General features: G+C 40.0%; 2 protein-coding genes and 1 pseudogene across 2 annotated transcripts; all 3 read left to right on the top strand.

The window, feature by feature from the left end:
* Positions 1-1,271: 1,271 nt before the first annotated feature.
* LOC123186600 (probable indole-3-pyruvate monooxygenase YUCCA10) lies at positions 1,272-2,866 on the top strand (annotated as a pseudogene).
* A 4,705-nt stretch (positions 2,867-7,571) lies between these two features.
* LOC123186599 (probable indole-3-pyruvate monooxygenase YUCCA10) lies at positions 7,572-9,167 on the top strand. The gene is made up of 4 exons (XM_044598336.1): positions 7,572-8,183; positions 8,452-8,685; positions 8,772-8,894; positions 8,988-9,167. The coding sequence occupies exons 1-4, from the start codon at positions 7,572-7,574 to the stop codon at positions 9,165-9,167; spliced, it is 1,149 nt and encodes a 382-aa protein (XP_044454271.1).
* Positions 9,168-14,134: 4,967 nt separating this feature from the next.
* LOC123191072 (probable indole-3-pyruvate monooxygenase YUCCA10) lies at positions 14,135-15,729 on the top strand. The gene is made up of 4 exons (XM_044603838.1): positions 14,135-14,746; positions 15,015-15,248; positions 15,334-15,456; positions 15,550-15,729. The coding sequence occupies exons 1-4, from the start codon at positions 14,135-14,137 to the stop codon at positions 15,727-15,729; spliced, it is 1,149 nt and encodes a 382-aa protein (XP_044459773.1).
* The last annotated feature ends 4,165 nt before the right edge of the window (positions 15,730-19,894 follow it).

The raw sequence follows: 19,894 nt of genomic DNA, 5'->3' as shown, positions 1-19,894 counted from the left end.
GAGCGACCCCACAGCAAAAAAATGACCGAAAATAATGAACAATCAGCCATCCCCCCAAAAGAACTGAGTGTTTCTCATTTATAAAGATTCGACCACTCCAAATAGATTATCTCTCTACACGACCAAAATCTCACGGTGTCATACATAAAAGCCCTCGGCATCTAAAAACATATCTTTCCATCATGCAATATCTTAGTGTATAACTTCTATATCAATCTCTCCAAACAAATATAAATTCTCACCGGTTAATAAAGATGCAATCTCTCAAAAGAAAAAAAAGTCCAAAGTCTCACTGATAATATATGGGGATTCAATCTCTCCAACAAAATATGTCTCTATTGTGAAAAAATCCTCTGTTTCAGTAAATTGGTTTAGTATCTTTTTAACAAAATACTTAGGGGTTTATGAGTATTCACACTCTGGTGTGCACAGTTAAAATACAATGAGCGCTCAATTTGATGTTCAGGCGTAGGACAATATACATGTACCAAAGTTGAAATATGGCCTCACATTAAACGAGTGTTCAGTATAGAAACGAAATTATATAAAAAAACTGGTTTCAAATATTTGAACTGAAGTTCCACTTTTTGTTTGTTCACAACATCGAACGGCTCGTTGTGTTGACACCAAAGATATTGTGGCAATGGTCGTCAACTGAACCGGAGGAAAAACTGGCCGTCGTACAACTGAACTGGAGGCAAAACTAGCCGGCAAAACCGGTTAACATGGTTAGTACCAAATCCTTCTTAGATGATTGTTTCACTTTGTCATCCATATTATGTTAACTTGAGAAAATGAAATAGGACTTTGCCTATAAATGTGTGTTTGGAAATCAGACTTATCCTTATCCTATATTGTATAGAAAGAGGAAGAAACACTTGAATATTAGAGCAGTTATTGTCATTGGTGACGATGCGAAAGGAAAGAAACACGAAGAATCTTTAATCTACACATCAAAAAGATGGTCGATAAGTTTCCAATAACAGCAATCGATCAAGAGTGTGTTTCCTGCCTATTTTGTATCAGTACACGCTTTCACACCAACAACGGCTCCATTTTTAGATGGAAATACTCCTACACACCAGGATTAGGCCTCAATAAATATTTACCTTTTTCATCCCTCAATCCAAAACAGATTGGCCCATGAAAGATACCCGTATATATACGCCCACATAGGCGAGCATGTCATCCAAAGTTCATCGAGCTAACACACAAACATTGCAACCTACCACCAGACTTGTCCCACAACTTTGTCAACTCTTCCCTTTGAAATGGAGAGTGTTGCAGTGTTGATTGTTGGTGCTGGGCCAGCAGGCCTCGCAACGGCAGCATGCCTTAGCCAATTCGCAATTCCTTATGTCATAGTCGAGCGTGAGAGCTGTAGCGCGTCACTTTGGCGCAACCGCGCGTATGATCGCCTCAAGCTGCATCTTGCAAAGGAGTTCTGTGAGTTGCCACACATGTCATACCCTGTAGATGCACCAACATACATACCAAAAACTTGTTTGTGAAGTACTTGGATGATTATGTTGAGCATTTCAACATTCAACCGAAGTATCTCACCTGCGTGGAGTCATCCACATATGACAATGATGAAAAATGTTGGTCCATTGTGGCAAAGGACATGTCAAAGTGCACCACAGTCAAGTTCACGGCAAAGTTTCTTGTTGTGGCAAGTGGTGAGAATAGTGCAGAGAATATTCCAATGATCCCTGGACTAGAAAGCTTTCCAGGTGATGTCATCCACTCCTCAAGCTACAAGTCAGGCAAGAGCTACTCTGGCAAGAATGTATTGGTCGTTGGATCCGGCAACTCCGGGATGGAAATTGCTTATGACCTTGCGACCCATGGTGCCAACACATCGGTTGTTATACGAAGCCCGGTATGTACATGAACTATATATTTTCATTGGGTTTATGAACGCAAATTCTTAGTATAGTTACTAATAGAAGAGATGCAATTTTAAGTGTTATTACTAATAGGAAGTATTTCACATAGAAAAGGAGATGAACTGTTTTATATTGCACACAAACAACTAAAAGACTAGAGGAACCACATGACAAAAATTGAATTCTTAAAAGAAGAAATTCTATGCAATTTTATTTATCATGCATACTTCAAAAGAGGTGTGACATGTTTTGTGGTTGCAGATTCATGTAATGACAAAGGTATTAATTCGTTTGGGCATGACACTTGCTCACCATCTTCCATTGAATCTAGTGGATAAACTCCTTGTGATGGTAGCGTATTTAATATTTGGAGACCAGTCACGACATGGCATCACAAGGCCAAAAATGGGTCCAATGACCCTCAAAGCAGAAACAGGTCGATCTGCAGTGATTGATGTTGGGACTGTTGGATTGATCAAAAAAGGCATCATCAAAGTAAGTATATCCTTGACATGACATAACTTTATAACATATGTTGGTTTGATATGCCAAGTTATCAATGTATTTTTTATCTTATACAGGTTCAAGGGAGCATTAGTAAGATCAAGGGCAACATAGTTAAATTTCAATGCAGTAAAAGAATCTCATTTGATGCGATTGTGTTTGCAACTGGATACAAAAGCACGGCAAATATATGGCTCAAGGTAATATAGCTGGTGTTTGAACATGTCTGAGTTTGTTTTCTTGGTGTAGCCATTATTAAATCTGCTAACAAGCTCTATGTTTTTTTAATCCAGAATGGTGAGAGCATGTTAAATGGCAACGGACTGCCCATCCAAAAATATCCGAATCATTGGAAAGGTGAAAATGGGCTCTACTGTGCTGGGTTAGCGAGGAGAGGATTAGCCGGTATTGCAGCAGATGCCAAGAATATCGCTAATGACATCAAATCTTTGATAGACTCTATGTCAAGTTAAATCATCTTTTAGATGTAGTTTACCATGGCAAGCATGCTAGAAGGTTGATTCTTTGAGAATATATCCATTATGTCACCTTTGTATCTAGCTTTTAGACAAGTAGATTTATGTTTATTTCAAGGTTCGTATGTACCCTGGAGAGAGATGTACTATTATACTATAATAAAGGGCTTTGTAATCTTATTGTGCAGAGAGATTTGTAATTCTGCTTGAACCTACAACTGTGTATTATATTTTATTTACTTGAAATTATATGTGCAAAAGGCATGCACTCAATACTCCATTGTCTATACCAAAATCTCTTGTGGCATGTTTACCCCATCAGTGTATGAGGTAGTAGTCACATCAACCCAAAAAAACATGCATAGTTCACTACATCCATTATAGTAGGTACTGTGGTGCTATTCAGTCTTAGAATGGCACTAATTATCAACCTGTGCAACTACATGTGCTAGCTGACTTACTATAGATCATTAAAAATATATCTGAACATATTTAAAAACTTAAAACTAAAGGTTAGAACACCATATGACGGAAAACTACTATGTAGAACATGTATTTGTGGTTACGTGATACGGGTATCCTTAACTGTTGTGGACACAGTTTGTTCTGACTGAAGAGCAGGGTTTGCAGTATGCAGTAAGTTTTCCATCGGCTGAGATCCAAGGTATCCATCCGTGTAGTCTTGGATATAAATTGCTTATGACCTTGCGACCATGGTGTCAATACTTTGATTGTTATATGAAGCCTGATATTTACTACACGCACTATATATTTTCATTGGGTACATGAACACAATTTTTTAGTATAGTTACCACTAGAAGAGATGCATTTTTTCAATATTATTATTAATAGAAAGTATTTCACACATATAAGAGATGGGTTGTTTTATATCATGCACAAACAACGAAATAACTAGAGGAACTACATGACAAAAAATTAACTCTTGAAAGAAGAAATTCTATGGAATTTTGTTTTATCATGCATGCTTCAAAAGAGGCATGCCATGTCTATTGGTTGCAGATTCATGTGATGACAAGAGAATTAATTCAGTCGGGATGACACTTGCTCATTGTCTTTCACTAAATATAGTGGGTGACCTCTTTGTGACCGCGGAGAATGTCATATTTTAAGATCAATCGAGGCATGGCATCACAAGGCCCAAAACCAAAAATGGGTCGAATGACCCTCAAGTTAGGAACCGACCGACCTATCGATTGAGTTGGGACTGTTGGACCAACAAAAAAGCACCATCAAAGTATTTGCAATATTTGAAGGAATCCGCCTTAATTAGTTATATTTTTATAATTAAAAATAATAAGTAACTTTTTCTCTCATAATGTCAACTTTATTTTCTAGTTGGCACTTCTAGAGAGATCCAAGTTATCTACATAGATAATGTAGACCTGGCTCAAATACGCAATTATATATTTCACATATTAGGCACTTACATGATGAACAAGGCCGCTACTTGCATATATACCGGATGTTCATTATATTTGAAGGCATAGCAAGCAAGCAATCGTTCCTTTTCTTTTTGGGGGAAACACCGATATTGTCAATGGAATAGATAGAACATCAATTGAATCAGTACAATAAGAAATGCTAAGTATTTTTTTACAAGGTGAACTAACGGAATAAAGCATATATAGGGGATGAGCTTCTCCCAATTCAGTCCATCACTTTTATCAACTGACTCGTTGGACTTTACTGACTTCCAACATTAAATATACTCGGATGGAAAAGATCGTTGATGCCAAAATTGAATTGGCTGAAAGGTACTATAACTTTTTTTGAGGGAAGAAAGCTACTATAACTAGTAACTGAAAGATGATCATAAGACTCGTGGATTGACGGAGTGTACCTCTGTATTTTATTTCCCCTTTTCCTATATTTCTTAACATTATATATTTTATATTATTATTTAATATATGTACACGAACTCCCTACTGTTCACAACAAAGAAGAAATGCAACGCTAACATCTATTATATATAAAAAGTTGTTGATGGGTTAATCAGAAAAAAGATAAATAAGTTAGAAATTACCACAATAATTAGAAACATCTGGTCGTTCGTTTGGTGGACCCATAACTTAAACGACATAATTAACGGATTAGATCTAAGACCTCTAAAAAAACTAAAAAGAAAAAAAACTGCAGCTATCCTTAGATAAACAAAGCTAGGTAGGACTTTCCTAAAAAGAGTAGAGAGGCGTGGGATTATGTTTTCTCTTGCTAGGCTAGGACTCTTTCCTTGCAAGACTAGGACTCTTAGAAAATGCTAGCGTGACATGGGCCAACACTTTTTTACGTGCGTGCATATGCATTCTTCTCTTGGTATATGGATGCATGCAAAAAAACAAATACACGGCCAGCCGGCCAGGCGTGAGAGTCTATATCCACACATTAAGGACACTACTTTTTATACTTGCATTATGTATGTATCCAACCATTAAGGAGCTAGATCTGAGATATAAACTTTTTCCTTGGTGCTCATCCATATATGAACGAGAATCTATAGCTCTATATGTTGGACGAGTTGGATGCCCGTACATAGACGAAACAATCCGCCCATATTATTATTTATCTATTATTGTATATAAAAATACTTGACAGGATCACTAGAATAAAGATAATTAGTTTAGAAAATCCCACAATAATGGTTACTTACAGGGCCCCCATGTACTGAGGATTTCTTACCTCGCGATTGTAACTCGATAATTTTGGAATAAAACTCCCTTTACCCCGCAAAAAAAAAAGAAAAGAAACATCCAACCTTTAATTCGATGTGCCTATTTCTAATCAAAAAGGTATAACCGTTAGATATACGTAAACCAGGTGGGACGGTAACGTGAGGAAAAAAGGGCACTCCTTAATGTTCACAAAAGGTTGGACCATCCCACCAGGCCAGCATCCACAAAGAAGTAGCGATCAGTTTAACACAAAAAACTAACCCTCTAAAAAGATTAAGCGAATAGACTATTCAAAAGAAACTAAGCGACTAAGCCATTCCAAAAATACAAAACATAGGCGTACAGGTAAAACCTTAGCGATAGAAAAATGGGCGATCAAACCATCCCAAAAAAATCTAAGCGGCCAAAATATAAAAAAAACTGAGCAATTAGGTTATCCCCCCCAAAAAAACTTAGGCGTACAAATAAAATCTCAGTGATAAAATAATCAGCGATCAGACCATAAATAAAAAATTAAGCGACCAGACTATCCAAAAAAAAACCTGAATGCTTAGGCCATCTCAAAAAACAAAAAATTAGTCGTCCAGATTGTACCATCCCACAAGCAATTGGACCATCCAAAAAAAAAACTAACCCATACAGGGTAAAATCTCTCGGCAAGCAAACGTGACCAAAATTCTCCATGTGCCATCCAAATAAATACACTATCCTGTACATTGATGCTATGTCTCCAAATAAATCTGAGCGACCCCACAGCAAAAAAATGACCGAAAATAATGAACAATCAGCCATCCCCCCAAAAGAACTGAGTGTTTCTCATTTATAAAGATTCGACCACTCCAAATAGATTATCTCTCTACACGACCAAAATCTCACGGTGTCATACATAAAAGCCCTCGGCATCTAAAAACATATCTTTCCATCATGCAATATCTTAGTGTATAACTTCTATATCAATCTCTCCAAACAAATATAAATTCTCACCGGTTAATAAAGATGCAATCTCTCAAAAGAAAAAAAGTCCAAAGTCTCACTGATAATATATGGGGATTCAATCTCTCCAACAAAATATGTCTCTATTGTGAAAAAATCCTCTGTTTCAGTAAATTGGTTTAGTATATTTTTAACAAAATACTTAGGGGTTTATGAGTATTCACACTCTGGTGTGCACAGTTAAAATACAATGAGCGCTCAATTTGATGTTCAGGCGTAGGACAATATACATGTACCAAAGTTGAAATATGGCCTCACATTAAACGAGTGTTCAGTATAGAAACGAAATTATATAAAAAAACTGGTTTCAAATATTTGAACTGAAGTTCCACTTTTTGTTTGTTCACAACATCGAACGGCTCGTTGTGTTGACACCAAAGATATTGTGGCAATGGTCGTCAACTGAACCGGAGGAAAAACTGGCCGTCGTACAACTGAACTGGAGGCAAAACTAGCCGGCAAAACCGGTTAACATGGTTAGTACCAAATCCTTCTTAGATGATTGTTTCACTTTGTCATCCATATTATGTTAACTTGAGAAAATGAAATAGGACTTTGCCTATAAATGTGTGTTTGGAAATCAGACTTATCCTTATCCTATATTGTATAGAAAGAGGAAGAAACACTTGAATATTAGAGCAGTTATTGTCATTGGTGACGACGCGAAAGGAAAGAAACACGAAGAATCTTTAATCTACACATCAAAAAGATGGTCGATAAGTTTCCAATAACAGCAATCGATCAAGAGTGTGTTTCCTGCATATTTTGTATCAGTACACGCTTTCACACCAACAACGGCTCCATTTTTAGATGGAAATACTCCTACACACCAGGATTAGGCCTCAATAAATATTTACCTTTTCCATCCCTCAATCCAAAACAGATTGGCCCATGAAAGATACCCGTATATATACGCCCACATAGGCGAGCATGTCATCCAAAGTTCATCGAGCTAACACACAAACATTGCAACCTACCACCAGACTTGTCCCACAACTTTGTCAACTCTTCCCTTTGAAATGGAGAGTGTTGCAGTGTTGATTGTTGGTGCTGGGCCAGCAGGCCTCGCAACGGCAGCATGCCTTAGCCAATTCGCAATTCCTTATGTCATAGTCGAGCGTGAGAGCTGTAGCGCGTCACTTTGGCGCAACCGCGCGTATGATCGCCTCAAGCTGCATCTTGCAAAGGAGTTCTGTGAGTTGCCACACATGTCATACCCTGTAGATGCACCAACATACATACCAAAAAACTTGTTTGTGAAGTACTTGGATGATTATGTTGAGCATTTCAACATTCAACCGAAGTACCTCACCAGCGTGGAGTCATCCACATATGACAATGATGAAAAATGTTGGGTCATTGTGGCAAAGGACATGTCAAAGTGCACCACAGTCAAGTTCACGGCAAAGTTCCTTGTTGTGGCAAGTGGTGAGAATAGTGCAGAGAATATTCCAATGATCCCTGGACTAGAAAGCTTTTCAGGTGATGTCATCCACTCCTCAAGCTACAAGTCAGGCAAGAGCTACTCTGGCAAGAATGTATTGGTCGTTGGATCCGGCAACTCCGGGATGGAAATTGCTTATGACCTTGCGACCCATGGTGCCAACACATCGGTTGTTATACGAAGCCCGGTATGTACATGAACTATATATTTTCATTGGGTTTATGAACGCAAATTCTTAGTATAGTTACTAATAGAAGAGATGCAATTTTAAGTGTTATTACTAATAGGAAGTATTTCACATAGAAAAGGAGATGAACTGTTTTATATTGCACACAAACAACTAAAAGACTAGAGGAACCACATGACAAAAATTGAATTCTTGAAAGAAGAAATTCTATGCAATTTTATTTATCATGCATACTTCAAAAGAGGTGTGACATGTTTTGTGGTTGCAGATTCATGTAATGACAAAGGAATTAATTCATTTGGGCATGACACTTGCTCACCATCTTCCATTGAATCTAGTGGATAAACTCCTTGTGATGGCAGCGTATTTAATATTTGGAGACCTGTCACGACATGGCATCACAAGGCCAAAAATGGGTCCAATGACCCTCAAAGCAGAAACAGGTCGATCTGCAGTGATTGATCTTGGGACTGTTGGATTGATCAAAAAAGGCATCATCAAAGTAAGTATATCCTTGACATGACATAACTTTATAACATATGTTGATTTGATATGCCAAGTTATCAATGTATTTTTTATCTTATACAGGTTCAAGGGAGCATTAGTAAGATCAAGGGCAACATAGTTAAATTTCAATGCAGTAAAAGAATCTCATTTGATGCGATTGTGTTTGCAACTGGATACAAAAGCACGGCAAATATATGGCTCAAGGTAATATAGCTGGTGTTTGAACATGTCTGAGTTTGTTTTCTTGGTGTAGCCATTATTAAATCTGCTAACAAGCTCTATGTTTTTTTAATCCAGAATGGTGAGAGCATGTTAAATGGCAACGGACTGCCCATCCAAAAATATCCGAATCATTGGAAAGGTGAAAATGGGCTCTACTGTGCTGGGTTAGCGAGGAGAGGATTAGCCGGTATTGCAGCAGATGCCAAGAATATCGCTAATGACATCAAATCTTTGATAGACTCTATGTCAAGTTAAATCATCTTTTAGATGTAGTTTACCATGGCAAGCATGCTAGAAGGTTGATTCTTTGAGAATATATCCATTATGTCACCTTTGTATCTAGCTTTTAGACAAGTAGATTTATGTTTATTTCAAGGTTCGTCTGTACCCTGGAGAGAGATGTACTATTATACTATAATAAAGGGCTTTGTAATCTTATTGTGCAGAGAGATTTGTAATTCTGCTTGAACCTACAACTGTGTATTATATTTTATTTACTTGAAATTATATGTGCAAAAGGCATGCACTCAATACTCCATTGTCTATACCAAAATCTCTTGTGGCATGTTTACCCCATCAGTGTATGAGGTAGTAGTCACATCAACCCAAAAAAACATGCATAGTTCACTACATCCATTACAGTAGGCACTGTGGTGCTATTCAGTCTTAGAATGGCACTAATTATCAACCTGTGCAACTACATGTGCTAGCTGACTTACTATAGATCATTAAAAATATCTGTGAACATATTTAAAAACTTAAAACTAAAGGTTAGAACACCATATGACGGAAAACTACTATGTAGAACATGTATTTGTGGTTACGTGATACTGGTATCCTTAACTGTTGTGGACACAGTTTGTTCTGACCGAAGAGCAGGGTTTGCAGTATGCAGTAAGTTTTCCATCGGCTGAGATCCAAGGTATCCATCCGTGTAGTCTTGGATATAAATTGCTTATGACCTTGCGACCATGGTGTCAATACTTCGATTGTTATATGAAGCCTGATGTTTACTACATGCACTATATATTTTCATTGGGTACATGAACACAATTTTTTAGTATAGTTACCACTAGAAGAGATGCATTTTTTCAGTATTATTATTAATAGAAAGTATTTCACACATATAAGAGATGGAATGTTTTATATCATGCACAAACAACGAAATAACTAGAGGAACTACATGAGAAAAAATTAACTCTTGAAGCGAGGCCTCCACAAGTCCACATAAACAAAACCAGCCAATCCGCTATCCTCCACCTCCTCTAGGGTTTTAAGGCCAACTCCAACGCTCAACCCCATCATGTCCGCTCGCGTTAGTTTGGGGGTAAATGGACAGATCAGGCCTCCCAACGCGCGGCCGCAAACGGACTGTTGTTCGTTTTCTGTCCGCTTTCGACCCATTCCGGCTTAAGTTTGGGCCAAGATTGTGACCGAACGGATACGCATGGGTGCGTCGTGCCTGCCCATGTCCTCCCCTGGCCCGCCCGTTGGGGAGACAGACCCCTCCTTTTCTATCCCCACCAAACCCCCTCCAGCCGCACACCTCCAATCTAGTGCCTCGTCGCAACCGCCGCCATTGCCTTTGTGCAGCTTGGTCGCGTGCTCGCCCTAACCCTAGTCGTAGCCCCCGTTCCCTCGATGCCCCGAGCTACCCAACCACGACCACCTGATTTGCGCTCCCTGCGGTTGGATTTGGAGCGGAGCCGGCCGGACTTGAGCTCTCCCGGTTGCGGGAGGTCGTGCCGTGGCATGGACTGGCCGGGCACCAGGCGGAAAGGCCCCGGCAAGGCCGCAAGGCCGCATGCAGGTACTGGTTCCTCCTCTAGCCGCTCCGATCTACACCGTCGGCAGTTCGCCGAAAGATACACGAATGGCCATCGGCCGGACTCGTTGCTGGCTCAAAACCTCGTCGGTGCACCGTTGCCACTCATTAAGTGCGACGACTGCCGAAAGAAGGTCTTGCGTCGCGTGTCTACAACGCCGGAACATCCCAGATGGGTGTTCATCAAGTGCTCAACCGTTGGGGTATGTGCTACTTAGTTTCGGTTGTGCTCTTGGATTTGACAAGCTGTGCCAACTTAAATTTTTATTTGTAGAATGGATGCAACTTTTGGTATTGGGAAGAGGTGTAGATCGATATATTGATAGAGCGTAATTTAGTAGGTGTTCGTGCACTTGTAGCTAGAATAGAGGCTAGAGATGAGACTAGTGCACTTGTTGCTAGAGAATAGCGGCTAGACATGAGACTAGATGCGAGGAAGCAAAGTCTACTTCTTTAGACTCGAAGAAGAAAGAAGCACGCAAGATTGAGCCTCCACGGATCAACAATGAATGCATCGAGAAGGCACTAATCCAACTTACGGGAGCAGTTATAGAAGTTGGATATCTTCCTAAATGTCTTCTTGTGGTTCTTGTTTTCTTTGGTCTTGCTATTCTAGTTAAGATTTGGTGATGTGCTTCCATGTATCAAAAATCAATGATGAAAAACTAAAGGATGTGTTTGCGAAAAAAATGCATGCGGACGGGATGCGGCCGTGCGCCCACGCACGGCCGGTGCATCCACGAATCCGGGCGGACATGGCCCATTGCCACCCCAAACAGACGAAATCCTAACAAAGCGGATGTCCATTTGGGGTCGTGCGTTGGAGTTGGCCTTACCACACAGCCCGGCCGTCTCCGTCCTGTGTGTGTGTGCGCGCACGCGCCAGCACTTTAGCGGTTCTATACCGCTTCCAGATTGTTTTACCAAATCTGGCAGAACTGCATCGAGTGGCATTTTTCTATGCTAGTTCAGTTATTTGGATGCATGAACCTGAGAGCATTGGTTCGCTTTTGTTCTAGGCAGCAACTAGGGCTCCCGATCTTCTTTGTGAGATGCCCTGAATAAGCTAAGCAATGCCAAATTTCCTACCGGAGTCAAGCACTAAATCTAGGAATACAAAATGCAGCAAAATTGTATTACTTATTTGCTTGTTAGCTTATTAACCTAACTATGTATGGACGTCCAAGATGCAAAGCCCCTCAAAAATGTTGAACCCGACTCTGCTTGTGGCTCTAGTTATTGTCTTAACCCTCCTCAATTGAAAAGATTGTTCACAGTTGCATATGGTAGCTGTATTTTGTGAGTCCTTCATACCGCTCGTGCTCTGAGTTTCAATCTTTGCTGAATGCGCTTCAACAAATATGGTCCTGTAGGGTAGAGTATCAACTCCCAAACCTTATTGTGGAAAATATTACAAAAGAAAGTCTGTATGGTGCATTTGATAACGGCATCACTGCTAAACAGGTAATCATCTTAATCACACATTTCTACATGATTCATTGTTACATAGATACATGCAGTTATGCTTTATTCTTTTTCTTCGTCAGATAATTTCATTCCTTCAGCAAAATGCCCACCCTCGTGTCATCGACAAAATACCAATAGTCCCAGGGAATGTTACAGATCAGGTAACCACAACAATCCATCCCTCATAGACAGAACATCATCTGTTTCAACAGATGCATAAAACTGAAGAATGCCAATTCTCCGATGCAGATTAGGCCGTGGGAGAATGACCGTAACATGGTCGAGATGGTACTGTCACACATATACAAACATTCCGAGCAAGGTATAAACCCTTCACCCACCAAACACTGCCAGCTCCTTGCCGATGGACAGTGCTTCGACACATTTGAAAACCTGTACTCTAGTAGTCTGATTACCACTATACTTACATCTGGGTGCCGCTTACTTGTGTAGGACATGTTTGAGCAATGCTGTGACCATGCAAGGGATAACGGGTACTTGCTGTGGGAGGACGCGAAGAAGATGCGGTTGATAGTGAACGCGGAGTTCCACCAAGAAATGCGGGAGTTCCTGCGCAGGCAAAGATGATCCAAGGGAAGTGACCATCTTGGAGAGAAGAAAAAAGCAACTTGTCTGAACCACACGCTCCTTCATGTGAGGAAGGCCTGAATCCACCCACCAACCAGACAAGTCTTTACAAGATCCATCGGCAGGAGGCAGCGAGGCAGAGTGGTTGTCTGTAGATGTTGAAATCATTTGAACTCGATGGTCGTAAATCGAGTGTAATCATATGTTTGATAGGTTCAGTCTGCAGTTTGCGTCATGCTAAGTGTAGGTCACAGAAGGTAGTGGATTATCCAGTTAGTCAAATCAAAATCGGATGAACTGTACGTGCTCCACTTCTCCAGTTCAGTTTTGCATGGAAGTCGCGTACAATTGTGATTGGCCTGTGTCAGTCAGTTTGGAACCAGACAAGTTTGCAAAACTGCATCGAGACAGGATTGATAATTTGGATTTTCAGTAAAGTGGTTTAGTATCTTTTTAACAAAATATGTGGGAGTTTATGGGTATTCACGCTCTGGTGTGTAGAGTTAAAATACAATGTGCACTCAATTTGATGTTCAGGCGTAGGACAATATACATGTACCAAAGTTGAAATATGGCCTCACATTAAACGAGTGTTCGGTATAGAAACGAAATTATATAAAAAAAACTGGTTTCAAATATTTGAACTGAAGTTCCACTTTTTGTTTGTTCACAACATCGAACGGCTCGTTGTGTTGACACCAAAGATATTGTGGCAATGGTCGTCAACTGAACCGGAGGAAAAACTGGCCGTCGTACAACTGAACTGGAGGCAAAACTAGCCGGCAAAACCGGTTAACATGGTTAGTACCAAATCCTTCTTAGATGATTGTTTCACTTTGTCATCCATATTTGTTAACTTGAGAAAATGAAATAGGACTTTGCCTATAAATGTGTGTTTGGAAATCAGACTTATCCTTATCCTATATTGTATAGAAAGAGGAAGAAACACTTGAATATTAGAGCAGTTATTGTCATTGGTGACGATGCGAAAGGAAAGAAACACGAAGAATCTTTAATCTACACATCAAAAAGATGGTCGATAAGTTTCCAATAACAGCAATCGATCAAGAGTGTGTTTCCTGCCTATTTTGTATCAGTACACGCTTTCACACCAACGACGGCTCCATTTTTAGATGGAAATACTCCTACACACCAGGATTAGGCCTCAACAAATATTTACCTTTTTCATCCCTCAATCCAAAACAGATTGGCCCATGAAAGATACCCGTATATATACGCCCACATAGGCGAGCATGTCATCCAAAGTTCATCGAGCTAACACACAAACATTGCAACCTACCACCAGACTTGTCCCACAACTTTGTCAACTCTTCCCTTTGAAATGGAGAGTGTTGCAGTGTTGATTGTTGGTGCTGGGCCAGCAGGCCTCGCAAAGGCAGCATGCCTTAGCCAATTCGCAATTCCTTATGTCATAGTCGAGCGTGAGAGCTGTAGCGCGTCACTTTGGCGCAACCGCGCGTATGATCGCCTCAAGCTGCATCTTGCAAAGGAGTTTTGTGAGTTGCCACACATGTCATACCCTGTAGATGCACCAACATACATACCAAAAAACTTGTTTGTGAAGTACTTGGATGATTATGTTGAGCATTTCAACATTCAACCGAAGTACCTCACCAGCGTGGAGTCATCCACATATGACAATGATGAAAAATGTTGGGTCATTGTGGCAAAGGACATGTCAAAGTGCACCACAGTCAAGTTCACGGCAAAGTTCCTTGTTGTGGCAAGTGGTGAGAATAGTGCAGAGAATATTCCAATGATCCCTGGACTAGAAAGCTTTTCAGGTGATGTCATCCACTCCTCAAGCTACAAGTCAGGCAAGAGCTACTCTGGCAAGAATGTATTGGTCGTTGGATCCGGCAACTCCGGGATGGAAATTGCTTATGACCTTGCGACCCATGGTGCCAACACATCGGTTGTTATACGAAGCCCGGTATGTACATGAACTATATATTTTCATTGGGTTTATGAACGCAAATTCTTAGTATAGTTACTAATAGAAGAGATGCAATTTTAAGTGTTATTACTAATAGGAAGTATTTCACATAGAAAAGGAGATGAACTGTTTTATATTGCACACAAACAACTAAAAGACTAGAGGAACCACATGACAAAAATTGAATTCTTGAAAGAAGAAATTCTATGCAATTTTATTTATCATGCATACTTCAAAAGAGGTGTGACCTGTTTTGTGGTTGCAGATTCATGTAATGACAAAGGAATTAATTCGTTTGGGCATGACACTTGCTCACCATCTTCCATTGAATCTAGTGGATAAACTCCTTGTGATGGCAGCGTATTTAATATTTGGAGACCTGTCACGACATGGCATCACAAGGCCAAAAATGGGTCCAATGACCCTCAAAGCAGAAACAGGCCGATCCGCAGTGATTGATGTTGGGACTGTTGGATTGATCAAAAAAGGCATCATCAAAGTAAGTATATCCTTGACATGACATAACTTTATAACATATGTTGATTTGATATGCCAAGTTATCAATGTATTTTTATCTTATATAGGTTCAAGGGAGCATTAGTAAGATCAAGGGCAACATAGTTAAATTTCAATGCAGTAAAAGAATCTCATTTGATGCGATCGTGTTTGCAACTGGATACAAAAGCACGGCAAATATATGGCTCAAGGTAATATAGCTGGTGTTTGAACATGTCTGAGTTTGTTTTCTTGATGTAGCCATTATTAAATCTGCTAACAAGCTCTATGTTTTTTTAATCCAGAATGGTGAGAGCATGTTAAATGGCAACGGATTGCCCATCCAAAAATATCCGAATCATTGGAAAGGTGAAAATGGGCTCTACTGTGCTGGGTTAGCGAGGAGAGGATTAGCCGGTATTGCAGCAGATGCCAAGAATATCGCTAATGACATCAAATCTTTGATAGACTCTATGTCAAGTTAAATCATCTTTTAGATGTAGTTTACCATGGCAAGCATGCTAGAAGGTTGATTCTTTGAGAAATATATCCATTATGTCACCTTTGTATCTAGCTTTTAGACAAGTAGATTTATGTTTATTTCAAGGTTCGTACGTACCCTGGAGAGAGATGTACTATTATACTATAATAAAGGGCTTTGTAATCTTATTGTGCAGAGAGATTTGTAGCTTTGCTTGAACCTACAACTGTGTATTATATTTTATTTACTTGAAATTATATGTGCAAAAGGCATGCACTCAATACTCCATTGTCTATACCAAAATCTCTTGTGGCATGTTTACCCCATCAGTGTATGAGGTAGTAGTCACGTCAACCCAAAAAAAACATGCATAGTTCACTACATCCATTACAGTAGGTATTGTGGTGCTATTCAGTCTTAGAATGGCACTAATTATCAACCTGTGCAACTACATGTGCTAGCTGACTTACTATAGATCATTAAAAATATCTGTGAACATATTTAAAAACTTAAAACTAAAGGTTAGAACACCATATGACGGAAAACTACTATGTAGAACATGTATTTGTGGTTACGTGATACTGGTATCCTTAACTGTTGTGGACACAGTTTGTTCTGACCGAAGAGCAGGGTTTGCAGTATGCAGTAAGTTTTCCATCGGCTGAGATCCAAGGTATCCATCCGTGTAGTCTTGGATATAAATTGCTTATGACCTTGCGACCATGGTGTCAATACTTCGATTGTTATATGAAGCCTGATATTTACTACATGCACTATATATTTTCATTGGGTACATGAACACAATTTTTTTTTTATAGTTACCACTAGAAGAGATGCATTTTTTCAGTATTATTATTAATAGAAAGTATTTCACACATATAAGAGATGGAATGTTTTATATCATGCACAAACAACGAAATAACTAGAGGAACTACATGACAAAAAATTAACTCTTGAAAGAAGAAATTCTATGGAATTTTGTTTTATCATGCATGCTTCAAAAGAGGCATGACATGTCTATTGGTTGCAGATTCATTTGATGACAAGAGAATTAATTCAGTCGGGATGACACTTGCTCACTGTCTTTCACTAAATATAGTGGGTGACCTCTTTGTGATGGCGGAGAATGTCATATGTTAAGATCTATCGAGGCATGGCGTCACAAGGCCCAAAACCAAAAATGTGTCGAATGACCCTCAAGTTAGGAACCGACCGACCTATCGATTGAGTTGGGACTGTTGGACTAACAAAAAAGCACCATCAAAGTATTTGCAATATTTGAAGGAATCCGCCTTAATTAGTCATATTTTTATAATTAAAAATAATAAGTACACTTTTTCTCTCATAAGTTCAACTTTATTTTCTAGTTGGCATTTCTAGAGAGATCCAAGTTATCTACATAGATAATGTAGACCTGGCTCAAATACGCAATTATATATTTCACATATTAGGCACTTACATGATGAACAAGGCCGCTACTTGCATATATACCGGATGTTCATTATATTTGAAGGCATAGCAAGCAAGCAATCATTCCTTTTCTTTTTGGGGGAAACACCGATATTGTCAATGGAATAGATAGAACATCAATTGAATCAGTACAATAAGAAATGCTAAGTAATTTTTTACAAGGTGAACTGACGGAATAAAGCATATATAGGGGATGAGCTTCTTCCAATTCAGTCCAACACTTTTATCAACTGACTCGTTGGACTTTACTGACTTCCAACATTAACTATACTCGGATGGAAAAGATTGTTGATGCCAAAATTGAATTGGCTGAAAGCTACTATAACTTTTTTTGAGGGAAGAAAGCTACTATAACTAGTAACTGAAAGATGATCATAAGACTCGTGGATTGGCGGAGTGTACCTTTGTATTTTATTTCCCCTTTTCCTATATTTCTTAACATTATATATTTTATATTATTATTTAATATATGTACACGAACTCCCTACTGTTCACAACAAAGAAGAAATGCAACGCTAACATATCTATAATAGGTAAAGGCTGAAGTTCAAACTACGATGTGATACAAACATCAAAAATTCGTTGCCATGTATAGTGCTTAATTCACGTTACTCTGAGCCGTCAAGATGGAACAAATAACCAATTTCAAAAATAAATGACAATGCACTAACAAAGAACGACAATTAGCCATGGTAGATTCCGTTTTCTGCCATTGTCTTCTCACCTTCTATCTCGGAGTTTTGGAACTGATAAAAAAAATCATAAGACCAGCTGCTGCTATTTTCCCTCTGAGGTTACCTGCTGCCACATAGTAGTATATACTAGCTACTAGTAGATTATTTTAGCGACTATATATACTAATTCTGATTTTTTTAGAATACGTACAACTCCATTGTTCTTATTTTATTTGAGATAAGTATACTTTTTATATTTGTCTTGCAAAAAAATAGTTTTATATTTAGAATTTTGCCATTTTTTCATCTTATTTAGAATGTTTAACTTTTTTAGATAAATTTAGAATATTTACTTTTTATATACATTAATTAGAATGTTACTAGTTCCTATGAGCTGTCAAATATATCACATCTTTTTAGGGGTAAATAGCACATCTAACCTTTTTTAGCCAAAAATAGCACATCTAACTGAGGCATTGTTCCTAAAAAACTGAGGCATTTTTCGGCCAGCCTCCTGATTATTTATGATATAATGGGCCAGCCCCTTAAGCAAGGAGAAGGAAGCAAGCAGGCCCAGCAATGAGAAGCGAGGCCTCCACAAGTCCACATAAACAAAACCAGCCAATCCGCTATCCTCCACCTCCTCTAGGGTTTTAAGGCCAACTCCAACGCTCAACCCCATCATGTCCGCTCGCGTTAGTTTGGGGGTAAATGGACAGATCAGGCCTCCCAACGCGCGGCCGCAAACGGGCTGTCGTTCGTTTTCTGTCCGCTTTCGACCCATTCCCGGCTTAAGTTTGGGCCAAGTTTGCGACCGAACGGACACGCATGGACGGTGCGTCGTGCCTGCCCATGTCCTCCCCTGGCCCGCCCGTTGGGGAGACAGACCCCTCTTTTTCTATCCCCACCAAACCCCCTCCAGCCGCACACCTCCACTCTCGTGCCTCGCCGCCACCGCCGCCATTGCCTTTGTGCAGCTTGGTCGCGTGCTCGCCCTAACCCTAGTCGTAGCCCCCGTTCCCTCGATGCCCCGAGCTACCCAACCACGACCACCTGATTTGCGCTCCCTGCGGTTGGATTTGGAGCGGAGCCGGCCGGACTTGAGCTCTCCCGGTTGCGGGAGGTCGTGCCGTGGCATGGACTGGCCGGGCACCAGGCGGAAAGGCCCCGGCAAGGCCGCAAGGCCACATGCAGGTACTGGTTCCTCCTCTAGCCGCTCCGATCTACACCGTCGGCAGTTCGCCGAAAGATACACGAATGGCCATCGGCCGGACTCGTTGCTGGCTCAAAACCTCGTCGGTGCACCGTTGCCACTCATTAAGTGCGACGACTGCCGAAAGAAGGTCTTGCGTCGCGTGTCTACAACGCCGGAACATCCCAGATGGGTGTTCATCAAGTGCTCAACCGTTGGGGTATGTGCTACTTAGTTTCGGTTGTGCTCTTGGATTTGACAAGTTGTGCCAACTTAAATTTTTATTTGTAGAATGGATGCAACTTTTGGTATTGGGAAGAGGTGTAGATCGATATATTGATAGAGCGTAATTTAGTAGGTGTTCGTGCACTTGTAGCTAGAATAGAGGCTAGAGATGAGACTAGTGCACTTGTTGCTAGAGAATAGCGGCTAGACATGAGACTAGATGCGAGGAAGCAAAGTCTACTTCTTTAGACTCGAAGAAGAAAGAAGCACGCAAGATTGAGCCTCCACGGATCAACAATGAATGCATCGAGAAGGCACTAATCCAACTTACGGGAGCAGTTATAGAAGTTGGATATCTTCCTAAATGTCTTCTTGTGGTTCTTGTTTTCTTTGGTCTTGCTATTCTAGTTAAGATTTGGTGATGTGCTTCCATGTATCAAAAATCAATGATGAAAAAATAAAGGATGTGTTTGCGAAAAAAATGCATGCGGACGGGATGCGGCCGTGCGCCCACGCACGGCCGGTGCATCCACGAATCCGGGCGGACACGGCCCATTGCCACCCCCAAACAGACGAAATCCTAACAAAGCGGATGTCCATTTGGGGTC

Source organism: Triticum aestivum, chromosome 2A (assembly GCF_018294505.1).
Source record: "Triticum aestivum cultivar Chinese Spring chromosome 2A, IWGSC CS RefSeq v2.1, whole genome shotgun sequence".
Lineage (NCBI taxonomy): Eukaryota > Viridiplantae > Streptophyta > Magnoliopsida > Poales > Poaceae > Triticum > Triticum aestivum.
The sequence above is the reverse complement of the archived record's forward strand: the minus strand, read 5'-3'. Positions and strand labels throughout refer to the sequence as shown.